Source organism: Lissotriton helveticus, chromosome 9 (genome assembly GCF_964261635.1).
Source record: "Lissotriton helveticus chromosome 9, aLisHel1.1, whole genome shotgun sequence".
Taxonomy (NCBI): Eukaryota; Metazoa; Chordata; class Amphibia; order Caudata; family Salamandridae; genus Lissotriton; species Lissotriton helveticus.
The window spans coordinates 335,131,495-335,158,157 of record NC_136070.1 but is presented as its reverse complement, the minus strand read 5'-3'; the positions used below and the strand labels follow the sequence as shown (position 1 = coordinate 335,158,157).

General features: G+C 47.7%; 1 protein-coding gene across 2 annotated transcripts in view; it reads right to left on the bottom strand.

The window, feature by feature from the left end:
• Positions 1 to 26,663, bottom strand: part of RPS6KA5 (ribosomal protein S6 kinase A5) — a 628,800-nt gene that overhangs the window by 37,910 nt on the left and 564,227 nt on the right. For both annotated transcript variants that reach the window (XM_078660052.1, XM_078660053.1), the window contains exons 14-15: positions 19,761 to 19,952; positions 16,838 to 16,997 (exon numbers count right to left, since the gene is read on the bottom strand). In XM_078660052.1, coding sequence (XP_078516178.1) covers positions 16,838 to 16,997; positions 19,761 to 19,952 — 352 coding nt within the window. The remainder of the gene's footprint in view (positions 1 to 16,837; positions 16,998 to 19,760; positions 19,953 to 26,663) is intronic.

Below are 26,663 nucleotides of genomic sequence, written 5' to 3'. Positions count from 1 at the left end.
TTATGCAGAGGACGATCCATCTTGACAAGGTTCTTTTATGGACCGCTCTTCCTTTCTTGCAGCCAGCAAACCCAACGAAGAGCTGGTCTTCCAAACGAAAGTCCTTGGATTGTCCAAGTAAAAGGACACCGCCCTCTTAGGGTCCAGACGGTGCAGTCTCTCTTCCTCCTTAGAAGGGTGAGGGGGAGGATAGAAGGAAGGTATAGTAATGGACTGCCCTAGGTGGAAGGGAGTCACCACCTTAGGCAGAAAAGCAGCCCTGGTCCTGAGAACCAATCGATCAGCATGTATGGACAAGAAAGGGGGCTTGTGACAAAGAGCTTGAAGCTCACTTACCCTCCTTGCCGAGGTTATTGCAACGAGGAAGACTGTTTTAATGGTAAGAAGCCTCAAGGGACATTTGTGGAGAGGCTCGAAAGGAGCACCCATCAAAAAGGTCAAGACCAGATTCAAGTCCCACTGAGGCACAATAAAAGGGACAGGAGGAAACTTATTTATAAGGCCCTTTAAAAACCTTAAAACCACAGGTGACTTAAAAAGAGAAGGCTGGTCAGGCAAACAGAGAAAAGCTGACAGCGCAGAAAGATAACCTTTCACCGTGGCAACAGCAAGACCCTGCTGAGCCAGAGAAAGGGCAAACTGGAGAACGTGAGACAAATGGGCCTTCAAAGGATCAATAGACCTTTCCCCACACCACGAGACAAATTTCGCCCATCTATAAGAAAAGATGGACTTAGTGGAGTCACGCCTGGCTGACAAGATGACATCCACAACGTCAGGCGGGAGGGAAAAGGAAATCAGGTTGCCCCGTTCAATCTCCAGGCATGAAGGTGTAATGTCTGGAGGTGGGGGTGTAGAACCTGCCCCTCCATCTGAGAGAGGAGGTCTGCCCTGAGAGGGAGACGGAGCGGCGGCTGAGAGGAGAGGTGGAGAAGATCCGTATACCACACCCTTCTTGGCCAATCCGGGGCGACCAATATGACTTGGGCCCGGTCTAGGCGAATCTTCCTCAGAACCCGAGGAATCAAGGGTATGGGGGGAAACGCGTAAAGGAGTTGACCTCTCCAACTCAACTGAAACGCGTCCCCCAAGGCTCCTTGCATCGGATACTGGAGACTGCAGAAAGACAGGCAGTGCGCATTCTCGTGAGTGGCGAACAGGTCCAACCGAGGAGTCCCCCACATCCGAAAGATGTCGTGAACCACCTCCGGGTGAAGCCTCCACTCGTGGTCGGCAGAGAACTGCCGACTGAGACTGTCTGCACGAACGTTCAGAACCCCGGCCAGATGATTAGACAAATCTGATGGTCCTGAGCCCAGGACCAGAGACGCAGAGCCTCTCCTCAGAGACACTGCGACCCCACTCCTCCCTGCTTGTTGATGTACCACATCGCGGTCGTGTTGTCCGTTAGGACCTGAACAGACTGACCGCGAAGGGAAGGGAGGAAGGCCTTGAGCGCCAAACGTATCGCCCGCAATTCTAGAAGGTTGATGTGAAGCAACCTTTCCTCTGGAGACCAAAGGCCCTTGACCTCCAGATTCCCCAGATGAGCACCCCACCCGAGAGTGGATGCATCCGATATCACCGTGGCCACCGATGGGGGAAGTTGAAAAGGCTTTCCTTGGGACAGATTGCCTTCCACGCCCCACCAAGACAGATCCGCTGCAGCTTCTCTGGAGATCCTCACTGACTCCCTGAGATCTCCGTTGTGCTGATACCACTGCTTGCGGAGGCACCACTGGAGCGCCCTCATGCGCCAGCGTGCATGGTTGACCAACAGAATACATGAAGCCATCAGACCGAGCAGGCGAAGGACCTTCAGGACTGGAACGACCGCTCCATAGTAAAATAAAGGAATCATCTCCCGTATGTCGCGAATCCTTTGAGGGGGAGGGAATGCACGACATACGGTTGTGTCCAGTACTGCACCTATGAACAGGTTGCGCTGGGAGGGCACCAGGTGAGACTTGGGTACATTTATTGAAAAACCCAACCTGTACAACAACTGGGTTGTCTCCTGCAGATGATGAAGCACAATCTCTGACGACTCCGCTTTGATCAGCCAATCGTCTAGATACGGGAATACCGGAATCCCCGATCTTCTGAGATGCGCCGCCACCACTGCATCACCTTGGTGAAGACCCGAGGTGCAGTAGTAAGTCCAAACGGAAGGACCGCAAACTGGTAGTGTTGTGACCCAACCGTAAAACGGAGATACCTCCTGTGCGACTTCAGGATTGGGATATGAAAGTACGCATCCTGCAAGTCGAGTGACACCATCCAGTCTTCTTCCAGCAGAGCCTGAAGAACCTGAGCAAGGGTGAGCATCTTGAATTTCTCCTGCTTCAGATAAAAATTCAAGATCCTGAGATCAAGGATCGGACGAAGCCTGCCATCCTTCTTGGGAATCAGGAAATACCGGGAGTAGCATCCCTGACCCCTTTCCTGCTCTGGAACCACCTCTATCGCACCTTTTCTCAAAAGTGTTTGGACTTCCTCCTGTAGGAGTAACAGATGTCCCTCTGAGCAATATCCCTGGCAAGGAGGGTAATTGGGAGGGAATTCCCGAAAGGGAAGGGCATACCCATTTTCTACGAGATTGAGAACCCAAAGATCTGATGTAACCGATTCCCAATCTCGTAGAAAGTAGGTAAGCCAACCCCCCACTGGACACACATGATCCTGAATGGCGGATCTAGGGCTGCTTTTCTGTGGCTGCGGGGTTGGAGGAGGTGGAGGAGGAAGAGACCTGACGACCTCGAGGACGTGTTCTCTGCTTCCCTCTGTAAGACCTATACAAGGTATTCTGCTGCTGCTGTTGTTGCTGCTGCTGCTGAGCAGGTCTATACGACCGAAAGGAAGAGCGACCAAACCCTCTAAACTTTCTGGTCGTAGAACCCCTGACCTGAAGGCCAAGAGATCTAGCAGTTGCCCTGCTGTCCTTGAATCTCTCCAAGGCCGCGTCTGCCTTCTTCCCAAAAAGCCCCTCGCCATCGAAAGGCAAATCCAATAATGCAGACTGCACATCCGCTGAAAAGTCAGATGACTTCAACCAGGCTGAACGCCTCGTGGCAACCGCCGTGCCCATGATCCTTGCCACAGAATCTGTTGTATCAAGTCCACTTTGGATGACCTGACAAGCCGCTGCCTGAGTGTCAGATAAAGCCTCTTCAAAGTCCTTTCTACTAGCCTCAGGAACCTTAGGGACCAAAGAACTTATAGAATCCATAAGAGCATGGATGTATCTTCCCATGAGGCAAGTGGTGTTAGAAGACTTCAAAGCCATGCTAGACGAAGAAAAAATCTTCTTCGCGACCTGATCTTGTTTCTTGGCCTCTTTGTCGCCAGGCACCTGCGGAAAAGCCCCAACCGACTTCTTAGAGCAAGCGGCCTGAATTACCAAACTTTCAGGGGAAGGATGCGAAGATAAGAAAGCAGGATCCTCAGGAGCCACTCTATACCTCCTAGCCACACTTTTTGCAACTGCAGGAGCAGAAAAAGGCTTTTTCCAAACTTCCATTATAGGATCCTTTAAGGCATCGTTAAATGGGAGCAAAGGTTCTACTGACGAACTAGGAGAATGGAGGACCTCTGTCAACAAATTCGATTTAAACTCGACAGAGGGCAAAGTCAGACCTAAAAGTCCTGCTGCCTTCTTCATGACAACATGATAAGGTTGAACATCCCTGGAGGGAGCATCAGGTCCAGAAGGTAAAGACCACTCCGGAGAAAACTCAAGACCACTAGCATCCGCCAGGTCTTCGAAACAATCCCCTTCCAGTTGACCTTCCTCCACCTCAGAAGATGAATCATTAACTCTCTGCTCCTCCAGAAGTCGTTGAGCTTCTCTACGAGATCTCATTTTGACTCGAAGTGCAGACGAATCCAACGCCGAATTCGACGGCGTCGGAGCCGACTTCGGAATCGAATCCGAGGGCTTGGAAGGCTGCCCCATAGAATCCAAGGGAGTCGGTGACGCCGGAACCGGGGTCGTCGACTTCGGCCGAGCCGGCGTCGATATCGGCGTCGATCTTGGTGGAACCTGATATTGCCACAGTGGAGTCGGAGCCGGCATATATGGCATGAAGGGTGCTGGAGCATAAGAGTGAGGAACACCCAAATTGAAAGCCATAGGACCCATGGGACCCGAAGGCGCTCCAGAGGGGTACCACGACCTCGAGAAAACACCATACATCGCGTTTAAAAACGCAGAAGGGTCCTGACCTGGAGTCGGGAATGGTGGATGCTCAGGCTGACCTCGAGGCACATTAGAATCTGTTTCCTCAACAGGATTCGAAGCCCCTTCCTCAACAGGAACTCCATCGGTGTCTTCCGGAGATGGAGCCGGAGACGGAGCCGGAGACGGAGTCGGAGTCGGATCCGGAACTGGAGTCGGAGAATGGACCATCGACTCCGAAGGCGAAGCCTCACCTTCCGACTCATGAGGAGGAATCACTTTCGACTTCATCCTTTTGGGAGACTTCGATCTGGAATGATGACGGGATCCGTGTCTCCTCTTCTTATGCTTCTTGTGGGAACCGGAAGCATGACCGGATGATGACTTCGAGGCCGACGCCTCTCGAGACCTTGACCTGGATCTCGACCTCGACTTCTTCGGATGCTTCGAGGATCTTTTAACCTTACTTGCTTTAAGTTTGGCAACAAGAAGTTTAGATTCCCTCTCACGAAGAGCCTTCGGATTCATCTTTTGACATGATGAACAACCATCGACGTCATGATCCGAGCTTAAACACCATATACAGTCTGGGTGAGGGTCCGTAACGGACATCATCTTCCCGCATTTTCTGCAAGGCTTAAAACCGGTCTTCTTTGTCGACATTACAGTTAGAATAGAAATATCTGAGAATGGAGAATCGAAGAAACGAAGTAACAATGTACTAAGGCTACAGAGTATCCCGAAACCGTTAGCGTCGACGACGCGGAAAAAAGGGAACTGATGTCATCACGCCGGCGTGGGCCTATTATAGGCGTCGGTGACGTCAGCGGAGTCGCGAGTGAGGTCGTATCTCTATGACGTCAGGAGTCCACGTCGGCGCGAGGCTACGAAAAAAGAATTTCCGAATGTTGCTGACGCAAGGGGTATTCACAAGGTGAGGAATCCACACGGCAGATGTATCTATCAGAAACTGCACTTTCTTAGTTTACCTTGTCTGTTGCTGCTGCCAAGGCTTGTTGATGCCCCCACCGGACACCAACCCCCTGGTTCTCGACTACCGACATGGGACTGCTCCTGAACGGTTCCTGGACTTCCACAGCGTTGCCTGGTCCTCACAGCTGCAGCAACTAGGTCACCGTCACTCTCCTGCATCTTCCGCAATCGGTGATCATTGGTCTTCTGTGCCTCCTGGTCACTCCAGAATGGCATAGACGTTGTACCATCTGCTTGCAGGTACTTCTCTTCAAGCATGCATCCTTGGGTCCCACCGGACTCTTTCACCTTCTTCACTGTAGTTCTCCATTGTAGTCCACTGCGTTTTCCATGACCCCACCCGCCCTGTTTGTTGCAGTACCATATGGCGGTGGTGTTGTCTGTGAACACCTGCACTACTTTCCATTTGAGAGAGGGAAGGAATGCCTTTAGTGCTAGTCTTATCACCCAGAGCGCCAAAAGGTTGATATGGAGACTGGACTTCGCCGGAGACCAGGTGCCTCTGATCGCCACCTCTCCCAGGTAGCCACCTCATCCCAAAAGTGACGTATCCGTTACCACCATCCGATCTGGTTGGGGAAGGGAGAGGGATCTGCCTCTGACCCAATCTTGGTTCATTAGCTACCGCTGGAGTTGCTAAGCAGTTCCCTCTGAGATCTGGACATAGTTGTAAAGATTGCCCTGATGCTGCAGAGCCCGCATATGCCATCTGGCATGATCAACCAGCAGGATGCAGGAGGCCATGAGACCCAGCAGCCTCGGAGTAATACCGACCAAAATCCAGGTTAGAGGCTGAAACATCGGTATCATAGCCAGAAAATCCTAGAATCGCTGCTCCGGAGGATAGGCCCAAACTGCACTTTGTCCAGAATCGCTCTGATGAAAGGCAGTCAGGCATGACTTTGGCATGTTGATAGTAAACCCCAGTGAATGTAGGAGGTACGCCGTGGTCTGGGGGTGGGAGACAACTTCAACAGCTAGTCATTGAGATAGGGGAAGGCAGGTACCCCTGATCTGTGCAGATGACCTGCAACCACCGCTATCACCTTTCGTAAATACCTGAGGGGCACTGGTAAGGCCAAAGGGGAGCATGATGAACTAAAAGTGCTTGTGGCCCACTGTGAACTGTAAGTAACGTCTGTGTGCTGGCAGGATGAGGATATGGAAATAAGCATCCTGCAAGTCCAACGTTACCTTCCAGTCTCCTGGGTCTAGAGCAACAAGGACCTGGACCAAAGTGAACATTTTGAATTTCTCCTTCCGAAGGAAGAAGTTGAGGGTCCGGAGGTCTAGAATAGGACACAGGCCTTTGTCCTTTTTGGGTACTAGAAATAGTGGGAATAATAACCACGTCCTACTTCTGGCACAGAGACCCTCTCTACTGCCCCCTTGCCAAGAGAGCCATAACATCATCGCTGAGAAGCTCTAAATGATCCTACGACATACAGTGGCATGGAGGGAGGTGTAGTCTCGAAGGGGAGGGAGTACTTCTTTGGACTATCTGCAGAACCCACCTGTTTGACGTGATGGGCTGCCAGAGGAGGAGGGGATGGCGAATCCTGCCTCTGACTGGCCGATGATAGGCCTCAAATGTTGGACTAGGAAGGGTTGGAGGCAGTGGCAGAGGGGGAAAGTGTGGCCATACCGCTGGCTCCCTGACCCATGAGCACGCTGGTTCCCACGCCTGCGGCCACACAGAGGCTAGACAGCTTGTATGAATCGGAGGCTGTGCTGGACAAGGTGTAGCCAGGGGCTTCCATTGCCACGAAAGGGATGAAAGGAAGATTAAGAGGGACGGGTTGGAGTCGTGAGGCCCAAAGATCTGGTCGTAGCCTGAGAGTCCTTGAAGCACTTAGGTGCTGAGTCCGCCTTGTCGTCAAAAAGGGGAGTGCCATCAAAGGGTATGTCTATCAGAGTAGATTGGACATTCCCTGAAAAGCCAGAAGTCCACAAACAGGCGTTACGTCATAATGCTACTGACCAGGCAATTGTTCTGCCCAGTGAGTCGGTGGTGTCCAGTCCACAATGAATGGTGAGCTGCGCTGCATCTCTCTCGTCCGCAACTGTGTGAGAAAGAGAATGGCCCAGGCATCCTCCGGGCACTGAGGCAGCACCTGTGCAACTGTATCCAAGTGTCACATTTCACGATGCATGCATCAGGCCTAGACCAGTATGAATGAAGAATGTGTTGTACACTACATCTCCCAGAAGGCTGAGGTGGGGGTGTTCCTCTCCTCATTGAATGTCTGTCTTCCTTTTTAAATCCCGCTGTGGCTAACATCAGGTGCTTGTCACCTGATAACGGAAGTCCTGCTCCTCAGAGCCTCGTCTTTGCTAGGATTCGTTTTTCACAGAGGAAAAGCCCTGCGCTGGATTTCAAGTGTTTTACGGGCTTCAGCTATCCTCCCGTTCAAACCGTCAGTTGAAAAGGGCACCACAGCGTTACCCGACGGAGAGCAGTTCGTGAAGGGTTCTTGAACGGCAAACACGGAGCGCGGTGCCATAGAATGCCGGTAACCGCGACTCCCGTGTGAGAAAGAAGGCAGCGCTGATGGATTCGTGTGTGACTTGGAGAATCTAGGATTCCTTTCAGCTTCTTTGCTCCTTTAGTTTATTATTTTGCTTGAGTTAAGGGTGAACTATTTTTTCCTTATCTTGTGATACGTGGGTTGGAGAGATACTAAGATTTTGCCAATAAACCACGCATGAAATCCTGCCACAAAGGATTTCTCATTTTCACACGGAGTTCTATGATAGAGACTATGAAGCCTATTGTGTATTAACCTATTCGAGGATTACAAGGGTGCTTTTGGGTATTTTTGGAACCCCAGAGCTGTTGAGAGGGTCGGATTGCGTTGAATCCATTTCACTGCTGGACCACATTAATCAGAAGGCCATCTGGTTTCAGATAAGTCTCAAGTTGATTTTGTCCATGGATATAAAGCCAGTTTTGTGTTGAAAAACATATTAATCACTGCCTTAAGTGATCGTGACTTGCATTTTCTTTTCTTTGCTTTATTTTTACAATTTTGTGCCTTTTTTCTCAAGGATAATTGTGGCAGTTTAATAAGTAAGTGTAAAATATATATGAATATGTATATATATAGACCGTGACCAAGGCAGCGGACGCTGCCGAAACGCGTCGGTTGTTTTGTTTCTTTGAACCCCCCATGGATTAAGAATAAAAGCATAAGAACTTAAAAAGCGATTGTTTGCTCCGGTTTGTTCAGCGACCCCACCCTCCCCGGCACCGGGGAAACTGTTGTAATATATATATATATATATATATATATATATATATATATATATATATATATATATATATATATATATATATATATATATTGATAGCTTCTAGAGGATGTGATGTATGTATGACATTGTCTCACTTTCTACAGAATCACATGGGATTCACACAACTCCCCACCAGCTCTTTTGATGATCATTCAAGCTGCTACAACTTTATTGTTTCCATTGTCCCTTTTTTTCCCCTTCCCCACGTTGTGGTGCGGTCTGTTGAGTTTTGCTACTACTCACGGGCAGTTCCATACATTGGGGTGGAGGAGAATTAGCATTGTTCATCACTCCCACTGTATCCGGCTGACAAGGTTAGTGGTAACCTTGGTTGATTCTCAACACCAAGATAGTATGGGAGGCAAACAGTATTCACTAACCGCAATGCCAGGCTGGAGGGAAGAAAACATTCTCTTCCCAAGACGGTCCAGCTTCTTGGATACCCTATCAGGGGGAGCAGAAAGCAATGCGCCTTTGGAAGATGAGGCTTGGACAACCAAGCTCTCAGGTGTAGGATGTTGCGTATACACTGGGTCGCCCGGAGCAGGGCGATCGCAGCGGGTGACTGTCCTGTCCACAGAAACCCCTGTGCTTGGCCTGGACCAAGTGCCCGGAAGGACACCAGTGAGGGCTTTATTAAAGGCAAAAGAGGATAGGAGGTAGAAGCCGTAGGCTGAAGTACCTCTGTCAGGAGGTTAGTCCTGACTGCCACTGAAGGGAGTTCGAGGTCTAGGACCTCTGCTGCCCTTCTCACCACCATTCTGTGGGATGCTCCCTCTTCCATATCCACAGTAGGGGAGTTAGCAAGCCAGTGTCCGGGGAAGTGTCCAACCCACTGGCCTCACCCAAGAGCATCTGCGAGCCCATGGGGTCTTCAAGCTGGTCTGTTAAAGAGTCCAGCTGCCCCTCCCAGTCTTATTCACCACCTCTTGGTACAAAATCAGCACCAGGGACGAACACAGGGACAATAGTCCCTTCCGGCATCGGAACGGACGTCGATTGACGCCAGTCTGGCTCTGTTTCCATGTCAGGGATGAGGACAACACCGACTGGGGCATGGTTGGTGTCTGAGCGTTGAGGTGGAAAGACCGAGGTCTGTCTGGATCGGTTAACAGATCCACAGGGGCCCTCCAGAGCCAGGGCAGAAGCAGCCAGCATCAAAGGCCTGGGGGTGCAACCGACTCCGCGGGGCCCGAAGGCACACCAGCTGAGCCTGGCTGTCCAAAGATGAGGTACAAGGCCTCATAAAACTGTCACAATTGGGCAGGAGATGCTCCGACTCCCAGAAAAATGGAGAGGCACAGAGTTGTCTCGGGAAGAGGCTCCGGGATGGAGGCCTAGAGCGACGATGCTCTGTGTCCCGCGTCACATAGGCCGACGGAAGGGGTGAAGTCAAAGAACACGTATGCTTCTTCAACTTTTTCTTGTGCTTACCTGAACAACCCGAAGATTTTGAATGGGACGAAGAGTGCGGACTCCACGACCATTCTTGTGACCTTGCACTTGATTGAGATCGGGAGTTACGCGGAGCTGAGCGCCGGCGCTGCAACAGCTTTCCGGACTGCTCCTGCAAAGCTTTTGGATTCCTGGCCCGGCATTAGGAGCAAATCTTCGGTTCATGGTCATACTCCAAGAACGAGAGGCACACAAGGTTCTGATCCGTCATGGACATCATCTGATGTCAGAATTCGCAGGGCTTGAATTGAGTCCTACAATGAGACATCTGAACGCCACCAGGAGTCCAAGGCTCAGAGAAAAACTTCGACAAAAATTGTGAAAAAATGGTAGCCAAAAAACAGCTAAGGGGTAGCTGAATCCGGATCTGTGCTTAGGCAGGTGGAAAAAGAAAGAATTGACGTCAGCGTGACCTGGCGGCATCTATGAAGGTCCCAAGGCATCATTTCCGGCGCGCACGAAGCGTACAGACACCACCTACTAATGCACAGGAGTACTTCTAATGAAAGTCTCTATCGGATTTCACTTGCTCATTTTTCTTTTATATCCAGAAGGAAGATAAATTCTCACCAGGGAAAACTTCTTTCCCACCATTTTATTGGAGGGGAAATCCTATCCCATCCTGGCAGCAGTTTTATTTTTGCCCTTGTCAGGTGTAAATTTCAGACGTTTACAGGAATGGCTTGAAGAGGAGTTGGTGAATACCGTTAAGCATGTTAGTTTGTGGGTGAGTATAAACTCGTAGGGCATTCTAGCCTTGGAACAACAACCTCTTGTCAAATTCCTGCCATTGTATGTAGGTTTGTTCACAAAAAGTACCTCATGCCAGAAAACTCTTTCAAAAGTGTAAACCCAACCTTTGCACAAGTAAGCCAAGGGTTTATCCATAAAGACCTTGCAGAGTTCATTTTGATGTAAAATTAAAAAACGGTGATTGATCTAGCACTCAAAATGTAGTCAAGTGGAGACTGTCAGACTGTGCGTAATCTCATTGATCCTCAGCTGGCAATATAGGCTATGGAGCAGAAATGGAATCGGAGATGGTCTGCAGCAACATTTTCTTAAAAAGAATGTCTGCATAAAAGTTAATTTGTCAGAGCAGTTCACATGACTTTTTCTCAAAAACTAATGGAATTAATAGAGCAAGACCTAAATTAGAACAATAATATATAAGTAAAAGTGCATCCCTACTGAGATTAAAACGATCGCCTGAACAGAGCACATTTATAAATAAAACCTGTGACTATTTTAAGATTCAACATAAATATAAGCCTGGTATCTTCAGAGTCTGGTATAATTAGAAATGTTGGTCTTAACACACAGGATCTGATGGGATCTGAAAAGCCGAGAAGCACTGATCCCCAAAACAATAATAACAAGCATTTACAATGCAACGGTTTCGCCTTTGGAAAAGTTAGAGCTATTGGCATTGTAAATGACAAAATTTGTATTTATGTGTTGGTTTTGAAAACAGATAAATAAATGGCATTGTCATTTAAATTGCCAATAGCTTAATCTCTCGCAAATGTGAGACCTATTGTACCCTACGGACGAGCTCAGCAGACATTAATTACTACCACATACACACACCCAGAGCCAGCCACACACACCCAGAGCCAGCCACACCCAGAGCCACACACACACACCCAGAGCCCACACACACACACACCCAGAGCAGTCACATACACACACCCACTGGAGCAGTCACACACACACACACACACACACTGGAGCAGTCACACACACACACTCTGGAGCAGTCACATACACACACACACTGGAGCAGTCACATACACACACACACACACACACACACTGGAGCAGTCGCATACACACACTCTGGAGCAGTCACATACACACACACCCTGGAGCAGTCACACACACACTGTGGAGCAGTCACACACGCACACACTCTGGAGCAGTCACACACACACTGGAGCAGTCACACACACACACACACACACACACACTGGAGCAGTCACACACACACACACTCTGGAGCAGTCACATACACACACACTCTGGAGCAGGCACATAAACACACACACACACACTGGAGCAGTCATACACACACACACTGGAGCAGTCACATACACACACACACTGGAGCAGTCACATACACACACTCTGGAGCAGTCACATACACACACCCTGGAGCAGTCACATACACACACACACACACATTGGGGCAGTCACACACACACTCTGGAGCAGTCACACACACACACACACACACACACACACACACTTGAGCAGTCACACACAAACACACACACACTCTGGAGCAGTCACACACACACACACACACACACACACACACACACACACTGGAGCAGTCACACACACACACACACTCTGGAGCAGTCACATACACACACACACACTCTGGAGCAGTCACATACACACACACACACTGGAGCAGTCATACACACACACTGGAGCAGTCACATACACACACACACATTGGGGCAGTCACACACACACTCTGGAGCAGTCACACACACACACTTGAGCAGTCACACAAAAACACACACACAGAGAAGTGTGGCTCACTGGTTAGAGGAGGCAGACCTGGAAGCAGAGGTCAGCCCGGGACCAGGGTTCAATTCCCTGCTCGGCAGGGTCTTGAGTCCTAAAATGTCCATGGACTCGACAATTCTCGCTCCGGTGCCTACTTGATTCACGGGTTCACACTCTGCGACTCTGGGCAATAGCTTGCTTAATCTCCACAACGGCCCCTCGCGGCGGGATGCCTGGCTTTCACCTTGCGGATACCCTGCCGGGGTTATCTCACAGGGGAATACCAGGACGGGTTCCCTAAGCAAGCGCTTAGAAACCGCTTGGTGATTTGCGCTATATAAATTCCTGTACATTTACATTTACATTCACACTCTGGAGCAGTCACACACACACACACTGGAGCAGTCACACACACACACACACACTCTGGAGCAGTCACATACATACACACACACACACTGGAGCAGTCATACACACACACACACACTGGAGCAGTCACACACACACACACACACACACACACACATTGGAGCAGTCACACACACACACACACACACTGGAGCAGTTGTGTGGCCCCCAGAGCTCTCATTGGGTGCACTGTCGCCTTCTCTTGAGTTTCCCTGCAGCCATGGGTGCTTCAGACCCTAGTGTGTGGCTCAGTGGCTCCCACAATGCATTTAGGTTGCTTTTTATCCCCTAACATTAAACACTTTACATGATTAAACAGAGCCCTATCTCTTCAGTGGTGGCTGAAGCTGCGTTTGTTCCACTATTGCTGGTAGCAATAGCGCTGAATCCTCCACCCTGGCCAGCATAGGTTAATTCATCTGCACGGAGACCAGGCTGCTCAGTCGCTGGTGGGGCTGTCGGGCTGTAGACAGGGCAGGCGTCTTACTCCCTTACAGCTTTATGTTTCAGTAGTCAGTCGTCATTTGATTCTAATGTGTTCAGATGTAGTTTCACCAGAGTACTGGTGAGCAACTAGCGAATAGAAACTTTTAATGCAGACAAAGGTAAGGCTCTACCGACTCCATGAATCTGGCTTTGTATCTGTTGTGAAGCAAGCTGTAAGAACTAAATAAGAAGGGGTTTAATGTTTGTGGTTTCAATGCATATATTTAACGAAGTGCATTCTGGGAGCCAAAGAAGGGTTTACCAGATCCATTATACCTCCTTGAATATATTTTTAGATGGTTGGGAATCTGTAGTTAGATCCTGTGTTGAGAAGGACCAGTTCTGTGCTCAGAAGGATGGCAGGCCATCAAAGAGAGGCTGGAGATAGTCGATTTCATTCCATTCCATTTTGTGCCCTTTAAGATGCACCCATGCATGAAACTGCACTGTTTTTTAATTGTGAATAAAATGCAAGATATGAACATCAGCAATCCTAAACGGAGTGATGTTTATAAATGGGTCTGCAGGAGGTCTTTTGCCCCACTTTATACAAAGGTATGAATCACAAGAGTGTATTGAAATAAGAAGCATCCTTGATGGTCAAGCATCATGGTTGTGTCAGTTACAAAACAGAAACGCACAGGTGATTTAAAGTCTTGCTACAGCGTTTCTCAAGCGTAAACTTCCTAGCACTGCCGAAGAGACAGCGAGCAGAGGCCGAGGGCGCCTCAAGGGTGGACGGGGCACAGCCGGGTGGATACACGGGTTTTAGGTATAAGGGTGCTTGCTCGTTGTGAGGGTTGTGCACAGGTACAAGGACTGCGCAAGTTAGCCATTTTATGTTCAGTGAGCTTTCTATAATGCGAGACGCTTGGAAAGTCAATAAGAAACTATCCCAGTACACTACCAGTCGCTCAACACAGGCGCACCACCTCAAACACGTCCAATGGCTTTAAAGTAATTCTGGAAGACTCTCTCTAGCACAGTCAAATCAGCAAAGGAGTCTGACTAGAAGAAGCAGCAGAGCTCACACATGGGGAGGGCGAGGAATGGATGGGCATGGCCTCTTTTTGAGGGGCATGTCAAATCGCTGCTACTGTTCTACAGGTGCCTCTTGGTCTCTTTACAGGCTGAGACTGAACATGGGACGCTGGCCGCAAATAAATACTGTGCAAACAAGAGGGCTGAACCCACTTCTTAAAATAGCAGTTACAAGTAGGAGATCGTCTTCTCGCCCCCTCCGGTGTGGCTATCCTGCGTGAACTGTCCAGGGTTTGTGTCACTGTCCTGGTGAAGTGTGTGAACACACAGCAGGCTCTCCCCCACGACACAGACCTGCCCCATCCCATAGATACCCTCAAATGGGCGCCCCCTGCCCGTACTGTGGGAACCCAGCCCTCCACTGACACGAGGCGGCCAGGGGGTGTGTTCGGCGCCCAGGAGCCGCCCGCGGGCCTCGCTTTCTCTGGTGACTCCCTCCCGCCATATGCCGGGGCAGTCCACTCACACTCCCCTCTTGTTTGCCCCCTCCCTTGCTGCGTTGGAGTGTTACTTACTGCCGGTGCCGAACCTCCTCTGTGTGTGTCTGGGGGTTCTAGGGGCCGGAGGCGCACCGGCCTGGGGTGAGAGGAAGCGTCTGCTCATGCTTACGGGAGCTCCTGTTGCCAGAGGCCGGTCTGGGGCCCTGTGCCTGTCGTCGGCTGGGGGTGGAGGCTGCCTCCTGCCTCGCGCACATAGCAGGTCCCGGATCCTCTCTCCGCAGCCGTGGAGGGGGGCGGGCAGGCTGGGGGCCTCCCTGGGGGCAGGGACGGGGTGAGACAGATAGCGCCGTGCCGGGGGTGTCCTATTATGTTTGTTTGCACGCCCCCCTCACTTTCTATTGCACAGTCCGGGCCAGTGACGTCCCTCTCCTCCTCTCTGCCCAGACTGTGACTGCAAGGGGAGGAGGGGGGACGGCTGCGCAAGGGGGTTCCCGACGGACGCGCTGAGGGAAGCACTTACAGCAGCAGCAGGCATGTTCGTCCACCAGCACCGGGAATACGAGAGGGGGCGAGACAGCAGCTCACCGGCCGAACGAGCAAACACTAATGAAGTCCAGTGAGTTAATGTGCCTCACGCAGCGTCAGTGTTGAACTAGCAAATCACAGGTTGAGATGATAAATCTTCGCCGAGCCCTGTAGGGATTTGGGGGCGTGTTTTTCGTGCTCTCCCCTTCCCATTGGCTGGAAGGTAAAATTCCAGCCAATGGGAAGAGGAGAAGGCGGGACTTAAAAAAAGACCCAGAAACGCCCCCGAATCGCATTCCGACAGGGAAAGAGTGATTGACAGCCAATCTCTTCCAATGGCTAGCCTCCATTTATGGAGGTAGCCAATGGAAGAAGGGGCGGGTTCAAGTCCCCCATACTGTACTAACATTAGATTTCGCCTGCGCGAAACGCTGCTTGCGCAGCTTTCGACAGGCGAAACCTAAAAATCTCACAATGTACATCAGGCTTGAAGTGAGAATAGTGTTATGTCAGGACAAACAAAAGAAGGGGGAAGGAGAAAACTTTTCAGGACGAGATCCCTCACTAACCGTTTGGTGACATACTTAATCATTTGGGGTTCCTTCTCACACCAAGGTGTGGGCTATGACTCCTCAAAGGGCAGGAGCGGAGGTGTTTTCTCAAGATGAGCGGTGATGGAAGCTGAATGAGGGGCAGAATACAAAGAAAGCGTGATCTTGGTGAAGAATAAAATTATCTCCGGGGGTCCACTTAATTTTTATTGGGTGGCCTCGGGGATGGCGTTAAAAAGAGGACTGGGGATTAATCAAATATATCCCTTATAAGGGTCAACATGTTTCTGCTCTAAGTAGGTCCCATGTAGGTATCCCAGGGCATTCGTCAGGACCTCAGGGTTAAATAGTCCCTCTGCAGGTGTGCGTATTTGTAAAAGAAAAATGTAATTGAAAACATATATACTGGCCATCACAGGATCAGAGTGGCCAGGTTGGTGGCGACCCGTATTGTTCTGTGGGGGTAGTCTTCCTATTAAGGGGTATGAAAAAATCGGCTCTTCAAGCTCTGGGTAGACCTCATAGTGCCCAACTTAGTTTGGATGGTGCACCACCAACACGGACGTCCCGGCGAGAGTGAAGATCTCACACCCCTTAATAGGAAGACGAACCCCACAGAATAATACAGGTCGTCACCAAACTGGCACCTCTGATCCTGTGGTGGCCAGTATATAGGTTTTCAATGTAATTTTTCTTTCACAGAAGGTTAGGATCACATTTTCTGAATGTAGCCGATGCTGAAATTGTTGTGAAAAGTGTTATTAAAAAATCAATTGGGACTTCTATTAGCTTTTGATTATCAGCTGTCCTGAGATTTCAACCAACCTCAACGAATATCTCAACCATTATAGAGAATAAGGAATATCCCTTGACGTGGAACCAAATATTTGCATACACATTTTTACACTTATATTCTTGTAAAGATCATGCAAAAAGTTTCAGGGTACCTTTTATCAAATCTTTTGCTTCCAGAGACACATTTCTCCATGCTTCACCTTCAAAGGAAAAGTCTCCCTTTTTAATGTTCTTCATTATTTCTTCTGCACTGGTACAGGTCAAGCTTTTCTCAAGGCACTGGAAAGGTACCTGTCCTGACAGCATTGTGTACTGTCAAAAGTAACAACAATAGGTTTGTTTTTGAACATTGGAGTATTTTCTTGTTCTCCTCACACCATACTATCAAATTAATAAAGTAACAAAGTTTCCCTTTTTTATCCAGCCATACCCCTGGCCAATGCTTATGTCCAATCTCAGATTTCTCCTTTATTTGCGACTCTAGCATTCTCTCACCTTCAATTCTCAATGTCCCTCTTATTTCCATCTCTTTAAAGCTCTCAAGTCTACATTCTATCTTAATATGTCACCTATCTCCACCTCTACTATTCACTAATCAAAATCTGAAAACGTCTTCGTTCTCTTCATTTATGTTCTTTTCTAACCTTTAAGACTCCCGATTTTCTGCTGATCTCTATCCTTCCTGTATTCTCAGCTCACTCATTTGTTTCGTATCTCACACTTGAGGCTTCTCGCCCGTCTGCCACCTGTGTCTGCCTTTTTCGTTAATGTCCTTTATTTTTTTGTGTTCCTTGCACACATCTCCACTCCTGCTCTGTCTCTGCACACCCTTTTTACCTGTTAATAAAACTTACTGTGGCTATAGCTTGTATATGTACATATATATATATATATATATATATATATATATATATATATATATATGAGTCTACCCCACTAACTCTTGGTTTCCGCTACCAATATTCCTAACATTCTCCACCCTTTATCTAAATCACAATTTCTTGTCATTGTGTCTTTTCCCTAATGTGTTTTCAGTTAGTTCTGTATTAGTTCCTTTCTCTTTATGCATTTTCCTTGCTTAAATGTTTTCTCCCTTTTAGTCCTGTACTCTTCGATTCTCTCTATTTAATATATTTCTGTAACTTTCTCTCAATTTATTTCTCCTCTTTTTCTTTCTGTCCGACCCGGTTACTGTTTTTTCTTCACCTTAATTTTGGTTCTTTGGTATTCAATCTTTATTTTGTTCCATCTGCTCCCACTGTTTTCCTTATCCATTCTATTTCTCCCCTTTCACTTCTTATCACTTTGTTTTTCTTTCCTTTAGTCTTTTCCTTTTTGTTTTCTTTTCTTCCTCCATTTTAGGCCTGTCCCGTTAGCTTTAGTAGTATGCAAGGCTACTCAATCAGAAAAATACAAAGATACACATACATTAGAGTGACAAAATGTTTCCTGTTCACATGTGCTTATTCACCTGAAACCATAAGATCTTCAGTTCGAGGGCAGGTGGGACATTAGTTTTCTCTTTTTCCCTTACTCCTTTTACAGCTCTCCTTTCATGGCTGTCTTTTTATGTTATTTTCTTTTAAAGTGCTTAATAACTCTCAAGACTGAGTTACCTGGAACATTATTTTTAACAAATGAATTGAAAGCATAAGTAGCCATGTTAAGAAGGTGGCATATTGTCTTTATTTACTTTAATCTTTTCACTTATCTTACATATGCTTGCAAAACAAACATTTATGAAAACATTCCTCACAAGCATCAAAGCTTGACAAGTTCAAACCTATTAGGTTAGGCACTGTTGGGTTTTAGGTGAAGGCTGCCAGACAGCTCAAGTCCTGATTGCGAAATATGTATTTTGGGCTTACAAGGATCATAGAGTAGCTTGCATCCTACCCATTGCTTCCTGTTGGTTGGCATTACTGTCACTTTCATTTGTTTGCTTTTTATTCGATGGCTTTCCTTTTCCATCTTGGGCTTGTCAATCAATGAAGCTTAGCTGCTTTACCATCTCTTTGTTTGGCCAGCTTCTATACTTCTTCGGCTTGCTTTTAGAGACCTACTTTTGTCTTTCATCTAAAGCACTCCACAAGAGATCATGTGTATTCTAGTTGTCTCCCTAACATGCTTCTCTTCTTCACACTGCTTTCTCTAATCTGTTGCTTCCTCCCGTCCGTGATGCGTTTGTTGTCGGGTGCTTCCCTCATCTACATTACTTTCTCGCCAATGCTATTTTACTACCTCCCAGCGCCACATTTCTCTCTTCCAGGCCCATTTGCTTTTTTCTCCCAGCTCAAGTTATTCTCCTTCTTGCCCATTTGATTTTCTTCCCCATCACCATCTGTACTGCTTCCATCCCACCCCCACTTATTTAAAAAAAAAAAGCTTTCGCGTATTTTCTTCCTTTTATCTTCAGATCAGTAGATGGAAAAAGCAACTGTCATTTTATAAATGTGCATGCATGGTGCGTGCACCTACAATAAACGGTCGGTGCCCGCTTCACAGGGTGCTTTTTCTTTAGCCTTGCTACACAGCAACACGGGTGCTGTACAGCATCGCTAAAGACCACTTGTTAAAACAGTAGGTCCCAAAGGCACAATCTATTGGCTTTGCCAATGTTTGTTCTTTATTATTTTAATTGTTGGACTTCATTGGTCACTGTGTCAGACTTATTTGCTTTCCTGCAGGCCAGTCAAACCTATTCCGTTCTCCTGAATATTTTATGTGTCTCTGCTAGGAGGCATGAGGGGGTGAGATAAAAGATGAGAGACAATGTGCAGAGTTGCTCACTGATTGATAAACATAATGTGCTAAATTCAGGGAGGACCTGTACCCTCCCAAATCCCTGATCAAGAATGGCTCAGGAAATATTTGACGGAACATGACCTAGCCGTGCATTAAATGACAAAAGTAAATATTGAAAAGGGCTTTTTAGATAAATGTAGGATTCCTTACCTTAGTTTGCAATAAAAGCATACATCTCTTTGCAATGATTGTGAAATATAAATAAAACGCAAACAGATAAAGATGAAATGTTATTTCTGTACAAATGAGTTTTTACGGTATGTAACTCACCAAGATGACTCCTAAGCTCCAAAGATCACATGACTCATCATAGCCGCTGTGACTCAAGAGTTCTGGAGCTGCATAATGAAGGGTAAAGCAAGGAGTCTTAAGCGGCTGGTTATCCTGTGGTTTTAATCGTGCAAAACCAAAATCAATTATTTTTATTTGTGAATTGTCATTTTCATCTGTGAACAGCAAATTCTGAAAGAGAAAACAGAAGCAGCGCAAGATCAATTAACAACATGGCAGGATTTTGAATGCATGACTTTTGTATAGCCAAATAACCAGTGGGGAAAGCTAGAATACCAACAGCAAGTCGCAAAACAAATACCTCACTCACAATAACCAGAAATCACTGGGCTTCTTTTTTTTTTTGCACTACTGATAAAATTTACGTGGCATGGCTGTATTTCAGGTCCCCTAATGTGTGTGGGTGATCATTCAAACACTTGTGTAGGGACATATGTATAAAGCTGTATGACTGATATTTTAGGATTGGAAACATTTTTTATTCACCTCTTTGGGTAGAGATTATGGTCACAAGTTTTGATGTGAGACTGAAAAGAGGTGAAAGTGACCCCTGGTTAGAGGAAATATTGCGACAGGTTTGGCAGCAGTACCAGGATGATGGCATCAGATATGATTTAGCAACATGGGCATCCACATAAATCCTTAGGCATAAGGACAAAAAATCAGTATCCAAAATGAATATCACATACTTTGAATGAACTCACACACCCAGCAATAGCTGACTCCCTCCCTCACAGCCACATCTGCAGGCTTATCCTGATTGTCTGTTCTAGTTGAAGGTCCTGGCGTAAATCTAACTAAAACCACCCTTTACTTATATTAACACCCGTGTGGACTTGAAAATACTGTTTCTGATTGATATAGCACATTATCCTGATGAAAGCCCTGCTGCATTTATGGAGCGGGCCACAACATATTAATGTATTTAGCTGTGGGATATGTAAATTAAGGACTAGTTAGTGTATCTAGGCTCCTGTAGATTAAAGAGGCATTTAATATGGTAAACTCACAAATGAATGACTATCACCTTACAATTTATTGTAACTGTGTACAATTGTACTGCTTCAGTTAAATTTGATTTTATGGAGGAACCAGGGATTTGCCATGTATGAATAGTAAGAAATGCATTTAGATGAATCTGTAAGCAATCAGATAAGGGGAAAGTCGTTTGGTCACTCTTGAACATCCCTTTAAGACAATATTTTATAAAATGGGATTGGGAATAACTGAAACCATTACGCGAATTGGTTTTGCCCCAGAATTGTCAGGACTTAACAAGATCACAAGAAATTAAGATCACATTTTGCTTAACAGTAAAGAATGAAGAGATCATGGCAACTAGCAAACTAACAGTATATGAGCAACGCCATTAACAAACCCAACCTGATTGCCCCTAATTGGATGAGAAAATGGGTGGTGATCTGCTCCGACCTACTCATGCCTTGGAGAAGGAGCTGGTGAAGGTGAATTCTAAAAGCAAAACATTTTAAGGAAAAGAAGAGAATGCTGCTTTAGAAAGATTTGAGGCGAAGAGAAATATAGCTAGATGCAATAATATATATGTTTAAGCTTTGAGTCAGAATCTTTCAAGGGTATAGCTTTTAAGGTCATAATTGTGTAGTGACTTAATAAGTAGTTAAATACATGGGTGGGAATGAGCTAGAGAAATATATAAAGAGGGTGCATAGAGAACCTTTTAGATTGAGCCTGATAAATGGTCTCACCTACTCTTGAAAAGAGAAAAGATTTATTCACTTTCTTTCCTTATTTTCTCACTATCAAAGCATGCCAAGTTGAGAGTTTTGCCTTCACCATTCACTCGGACAATGAAGGGAACCGAAGACTGACAGTTGCAGAAGAGGACGGAGTATTCCAGACCAGAGAAAGCCTCAAGGTAGCAGCTTCATTCATACTGACAGAGTTCCCCCGAGCACACACTGGGCAAGTGCCTTGGGACTATTCAAGAAGAAACTCCGTTCGAGCACACTATGGTCGTGGCATAACATGAGACTCTTCTTGAGCAGCACAGACAGCTCAGGCACACTTGGTGCAAATGCCATGGCCTACAGAAGCAAAGACAATTCAGGCACTCTAGGCAAGAGTCACAGCTTGGCAATGATCTCTTCTTCTGTTGCACAGACTGACTGGACAAACTTGGGGCAAGTGCCACGGCTGCAACAGCAGAGCCGACGGGGCTATCCACTCGGGCACACTTCAGGAATAATGATTGGATCTGAGACAACCATACTTTCAGGAGTCCCTGTTAGCCGAACCTACAGTACCGGAGTCAAGTACTCTTGCACACGTCAATAGATACATCTCAAGTAGGATTGGCTCACACTGTCCATCTTCTTTTAGGCAGGAGTCTCCAGATGTTCCAGGACAAGGAAACAGCTCTTTCTCCACATCCGACTCCAGGGGATGCACTCTCACTTCTGGGAAGCTGGCTTTCAGGCAGATACCACATCTGGTTGTGCAGCAATTCATCTAGGTATTCTTTGGAGCACCACCCCAGCATTAGGAATTGTAACAACATGTGTAACAACAACTCCCACAACTAACAGGGGATGTGGTTTTCTGCACTTTCACAACCATTTAGGCCAGTCTTTTTTTTTATACTCAATTTTATTGGGTTTTAACAAGATGCAAATCAGCCGAAACATGACATAATTTCCATGTAAGTCATCACTTACAGTACACGTATTCAAATGTAAATGTAAATGTACAGGAATTTATATAGCGCAAATCACCGAGCGGTTTCTAAGCGCTTGCTTAGGGAACCCGTCCTGGTATTCCCCTGTGAGATAACCCCGACAGGGTATCCGCAAGGTGAAAGCCAGGCATCCCGCCGCGAGGGGCCGTTGTGGAGATTAAGCGAGCTATTGCCCAGAGTCGCAGAGTGTGAACCCGTGAATCGAGTAGACACCGGAGCGAGAATTGTCGAGTCCACGGACATTTTAGGACTCAAGACCCCGCCGAGCCGGGAATTGAACCCTGGTCCCGGGCTGACCTCTGCTTCCAGGTCTGCCTCCTCTAACCAGTGAGCCACACTTCTCCACGCAGTCCCTATCTCAAATCGAAGCCCCTCTCCTTTGCTTCTTACCCCAACAAGCCAAACCATTTGCCCCATATTCCCTTGTGTTTAGTCAGGCATCACCGGGCTTCATACACCGGTTGCCCTTGAAGGGCACACCAGTCAAGTCCCTTGCACAATTGAGAGATCGTAGGCGGAAGTGAGTTTTTCCATTTAGCCACAATGTCTCTTTTAGCCACCACAGTAGCCGTCCCCAAGAAGGCTTCGTCCGCTCTCGTGACTCCCGTACCCTCCATCACCCCCAGGATCAAGGTTGGGGGTGTAAGGGGAACCTCCCAGCACAGTTTTTTTTACACCAGTCCACTGTATCAAAGGTCTTTTTGAAGTCTATCGAAAGGAGCGCCAGATACAGCGACAGGAGATGCCGGCGGGCCAGTGCCATGTGTAGCCTCCTAAGGCAGTGCTTTGTGCTGCGCTGGGGCATGTATCCACACTGGGAGGGGTGTATCAGGATAGTCAGTACCTGTTATAGGCTGTGGCGAGAATCGTGGAGTATATTTTAACTTCGGTATTAATAAGGGAGATCGGTTTGTAATCCATGCAAGAGGTAGATGGTGGATTAGTTTTGGGTATGACTATGATCGCGGCCATATCGATGTCTTGCGGGAAACCTCTTCGTTGAATCACTTCCTCGTATAAGGTTTGCAGGTGCGATGCCAGATTCTCTCAAAATGCTGCCTAATATTCTGCTGGTCCCGGTGTTTTACCGGGAGCTATTGCTAATATGGTGTGGTCCATTTCCTCTTTTGTCATAGGTTGATCAAGGGCCTGGGTGTCAGCCTCAGAGAGTCGCAGGAGTGGGCTGTCTCAAAAGAATGATTCAGAAAAGGGGGGTGGTGATGAACAGAGTGCCTGAATTAAGCAGACCACTCTTACCCAGTCCAAAGATCAGGGCTTGATCCATCACCGTTTTTTAGCTCACTGCACCATCCCAGCTCAGAACTTGGCTATATGCAAATTAGTCTGTTCCTGTCCCAGTGCATGATGGGAACAGGGCAAACCAAACTACCAAGCCAATTCTTATACTGGGAAGGAAACAAGCTACCGGGGACCGGTTTCTGGCATTTCAGCCTCGTCGGCCCGGCTTGCTTGAATCCTGATGGTGCAATGAGCAAGGGACTCACATCTGAGTATACCCTTCCACGCTTATGGTGGACAAAAATGATTCAGAAAAGGGGGTGGTGATGAACAGAGTGCCTGAATTAAGCAGACCACTCTTACCCAGTCCAAAGATCAGGGCTTGATCCATCACCGTTTTTTAGCTCACTGCACCATCCCAGCTCAGAACTTGGCTATATGCAAATTAGTCTGTTCCTGTCCCAGTGCATGATGGGAACAGGGCAAACCAAACTACCAAGCCAATTCTTATACTGGGAAGGAAACAAGCTACCGGGGACCGGTTTCTGGCATTTCAGCCTCGTCGGCCCGGCTTGCTTGAATCCTGATGGTGCAATGAGCAAGGGACTCACATCTGAGTATACCCTTCCACGCTTATGGTGGACAAAAATGATTCAGAAAAGGGGGTGGTGATGAACAGAGTGCCTGAATTAAGCAGACCACTCTTACCCAGTCCAAAGATCAGGGCTTGATCCATCACCGTTTTTTAGCTCACTGCACCATCCCAGCTCAGAACTTGGCTATATGCAAATTAGTCTGTTCCTGTCCCAGTGCATGATGGGAACAGGGCAAACCAAACTACCAAGCCAATTCTTATACTGGGAAGGAAACAAGCTACCGGGGACCGGTTTCTGGCATTTCAGCCTCGTCGGCCCGGCTTGCTTGAATCCTGATGGTGCAATGAGCAAGGGACTCACATCTGAGTATACCCTTCCACGCTTATGGTGGACAAAAATGATTCAGAAAAGGGGGTGGTGATGAACAGAGTGCCTGAATTAAGCAGACCACTCTTACCCAGTCCAAAGATCAGGGCTTGATCCATCACCGTTTTTTAGCTCACTGCACCATCCCAGCTCAGAACTTGGCTATATGCAAATTAGTCTGTTCCTGTCCCAGTGCATAATGGGAACAGGGCAAACCAAACTACCAAGCCAATTCTTATACTGGGAAGGAAACAAGCTACCGGGGACCGGTTTCTGGCATTTCAGCCTCCTCGCCCGGCTTGCTTGAATCCTGATGGTGCAATGAGCAAGGGACTCACATCTGAGTATACCCTTCCACGCTTATGGTGGACAAAAATGATTCAGAAAAGGGGGTGGTGATGAACAGAGTGCCTGAATTAAGCAGACCACTCTTACCCAGTCCAAAGATCAGGGCTTGATCCATCACCGTTTTTTAGCTCACTGCACCATCCAGTGGTCTGCTTAATTCAGACACTCTGTTCATCACCACCCCCTTTTCTGAATCGTTTTTGGCCACTATAGGTGTGGCAGGGTATACTCAGACATGAGTCCCTTGCTCACTGCTCCATCAGGATTCAAGCAAGCCGGGCCGACGAGGCTGAAATGCCAGAAACCGGTCCCCGGTAGCTTGTCTCCTTTCTGGTGAAGAATTGGCTTGGTAGTTTGGTCTGCCCTGTTCCCATGATGCACTGGGCCAGGGACAGACTAATTTGCATATAGCCAGGTTCTGAGCTGGGATGGGGCAGTGAGCTAAATAACGGTGATGGATCAAGCCCTGATCTTTGGACTGGGTAAGAGTGGTCTGCTTAATTCAGACACTCTGTTCATCACCACCCCCTTTTCTGAATCGTTTTTGGCCACTATAGGTGTGTGGCAGGGTATACTCAGACATGAGTCCCTTGCTCACTGCTCCATCAGGATTCAAGCAAGCCGGGCCGACGAGGCTGAAATGCCAGAAACCGGTCCCCGGTAGCTTGTCTCCTTTCTGGTGAAGAATTGGCTTGGTAGTTTGGTCTGCCCTGTTCCCATGATGCACTGGGCCAGGGACAGACTAATTTGCATATAGCCAGGTTCTGAGCTGGGATGGGGCAGTGAGCTAAATAACGGTGATGGATCAAGCCCTGATCTTTGGACTGGGTAAGAGTGGTCTGCTTAATTCAGACACTCTGTTCATCACCACCCCCTTTTCTGAATTGTCTCAAAAGAAGGCAGTGAAGTCTCCTACATTTGGGGATCGGACAATGAAGTAGAGGCACTTGTAGTATTCCGCGAAGGTTTGGGCTATTGCCTCCGGTGTCTGTTGGGTACATCAGTTAGTATCAATGATCAACGGAATTATCCAATTAGCTAAAGGGAGGGATGCCAGCCAATACAAAAGTTTACCATTTTTGTCCCTCCATCCATAGACAGGGGCCAAAGAAGACTGCCACATTTGCTTGGCCGATTCTAAGGAGATGTGGCGGATTTCCTCATGCATGAGCTCGAGCTGGCGAGACTCCGCGTCCCCACCTGTTGTGCCCATGGTGCATTCCAAACTGAGTCCTGGGCTTCCAGGTGAGAAAGACTTTCCTCACTGGATCTGTGCATCGATACAACACAACCTTTAGTGACGCCTCTGATGGTGGCTTTACCAACCGCCCACAGAGTGCCCGGCGATCCCACTGTACCTTCGTTACGTTGGAAGTATTGCTTAAGTTCTTTACCGAGGACCTTTCTGCAATCCTTGTTCTGGAGGAACCAGGCATTAAACCGCCAAATAGGGCGGAGTGTTCCGGTGGGTCTCCTCATAGAGAGGAGTCGAGGAGAGTGAACGGAGATCCCTCGAACGAGTGTCAGGATCAATCGGATCATGCGAAAATCTGGGGCGGGCATAAACATCATGTCACTGCGGGAGTGGGAGTGATGGGCCGCAGAGGTGTGGGTATACTG